The 1,379-nt window shown below is 53.0% G+C and overlaps 1 protein-coding gene across 1 annotated transcript in view; it reads left to right on the top strand.

Annotated features, from left to right (window-relative positions):
• RGS9 (regulator of G-protein signaling 9) overlaps nucleotides 1-1,022 on the top strand; it is a 26,683-nt gene extending 25,661 nt beyond the window's left edge. The window contains exon 17 of the mRNA XM_009084907.1: nucleotides 848-1,022. Coding sequence (XP_009083155.1) covers nucleotides 848-1,022 — 175 coding nt within the window. The remainder of the gene's footprint in view (nucleotides 1-847) is intronic.
• The last annotated feature ends 357 nt before the right edge of the window (nucleotides 1,023-1,379 follow it).

The raw sequence follows: 1,379 nt of genomic DNA, 5'->3' as shown, positions 1-1,379 counted from the left end.
AGGGAAGGTGACAGCATAAGGAACAAACAGCATCTCCTGAGTGACATCTGGCACAGGGTGGATGTCCTTAGAAACAGCTCTTTCCTGATCAAGGTGGAAGTTGTAGAGCAAATTTAGGCCATTTGAGTGGCAGTTGCTCCTGAAGCTGAGCATGTAGTGTCAGAGCCAGACTGGATGTTCTGCTTCCGTCTCTGTTCCTCTTCCACTCGTCAACTTAGCAGGCAAGAAAGAGGAATTGTGGATTTTCACACTATCTACTTCAAGTCAGTGGAAAAAAAACCCTCCTGATGACTTGGCTGGAGTTTGGTTAGTTTTTCCCTGAGCCACACATCACAAGGTCAGTGGCAGATGCTGGTTGATCCTGGTGACTCTGTTTGTCAGTGCTTGTTCTGGGTCCCCCCAGTACTCCCATTAACATGGTGCTGTCTCCAGAGGTGGGTTAACACTTGTTCCCCCTCCGTTGGCAGTGGCTTTGCTGGAGCAGATAGCAGGTGAGGGTTCACAGGCACCAGAAACACCCATCCTGGTCCCTGTCTTGGTGTTACTGAGGGCACTAGGAATAAATCCACCGATGGAAGTTGTTTGGCTTCAAACTGAGTGTAAATTATGTGCAAACACTTACAACAGTAATAACTGTTGTCTCCAGCAGCACTGGAGTCCCTCAAGAGCAGGACTGGCTTTGTCTTGAGCAGTTCTGCAGCTGATGTGTGACACTGAGTCACCCAGTCCTGCTTTCAACCACCTCTCTGAGTCTGAGCTTGCCCTCCTGGTAACTTTGCTTCCCAGGGGTGAGTTTGGGTGTCCTTCTCCTCACTAACATCCTGCTCCTTTCCCTCTCTCTGCCCAGCACTGGTTTGTTCGGACGCCGTCACCTCCGCTCCAGCCCCAGCCCCATCATCCTCAGGCAGCTGGAGGAAGAGGCCAAAGCCAGAGAAGCTGCCACGACCGTGGACATCACTCAGGTCATGAGCAAGCTGGATCGCAGGAACCAGCCCCAGAAGGGAGCTCCTCCTCCCAAGTAGGCTCTGAGCCCCGCAGGGCACAGCGCAGGGAAAAGACAAGCCAAGGCTGGTGTTGAGCTTCGTCTCCCCTTCCTGAAGGTGTCAGTGCTGCTTTAGGTTTCCCAGACCGGCTCTGCCATCAGCCAGCTTCTCGCACGTTGCCATGGCTTCTGGAGAGCAGATGTCACTTCCCAGGCATGCCAGGCAGTATGCTGGCAGAGCCGGGCTGCTGGCTGTGCCAGGCTCGGGGTGCAGGACTCCAGCTCCCTCTCCGCACATAGAATCATAGAATCATAGAATTTAAGGGTTGGAATGGATCTCACAGATCATCTAGTCCCAACCCTCCCTGCCATAGGATCACATATCACAGGGAAGATC

Source organism: Acanthisitta chloris, unplaced genomic scaffold (assembly GCF_000695815.1).
Source record: "Acanthisitta chloris isolate BGI_N310 unplaced genomic scaffold, ASM69581v1 scaffold28450, whole genome shotgun sequence".
In the NCBI taxonomy this organism is placed as follows: Eukaryota; Metazoa; Chordata; class Aves; order Passeriformes; family Acanthisittidae; genus Acanthisitta; species Acanthisitta chloris.
The sequence above is the reverse complement of the archived record's forward strand: the minus strand, read 5'-3'. Positions and strand labels throughout refer to the sequence as shown.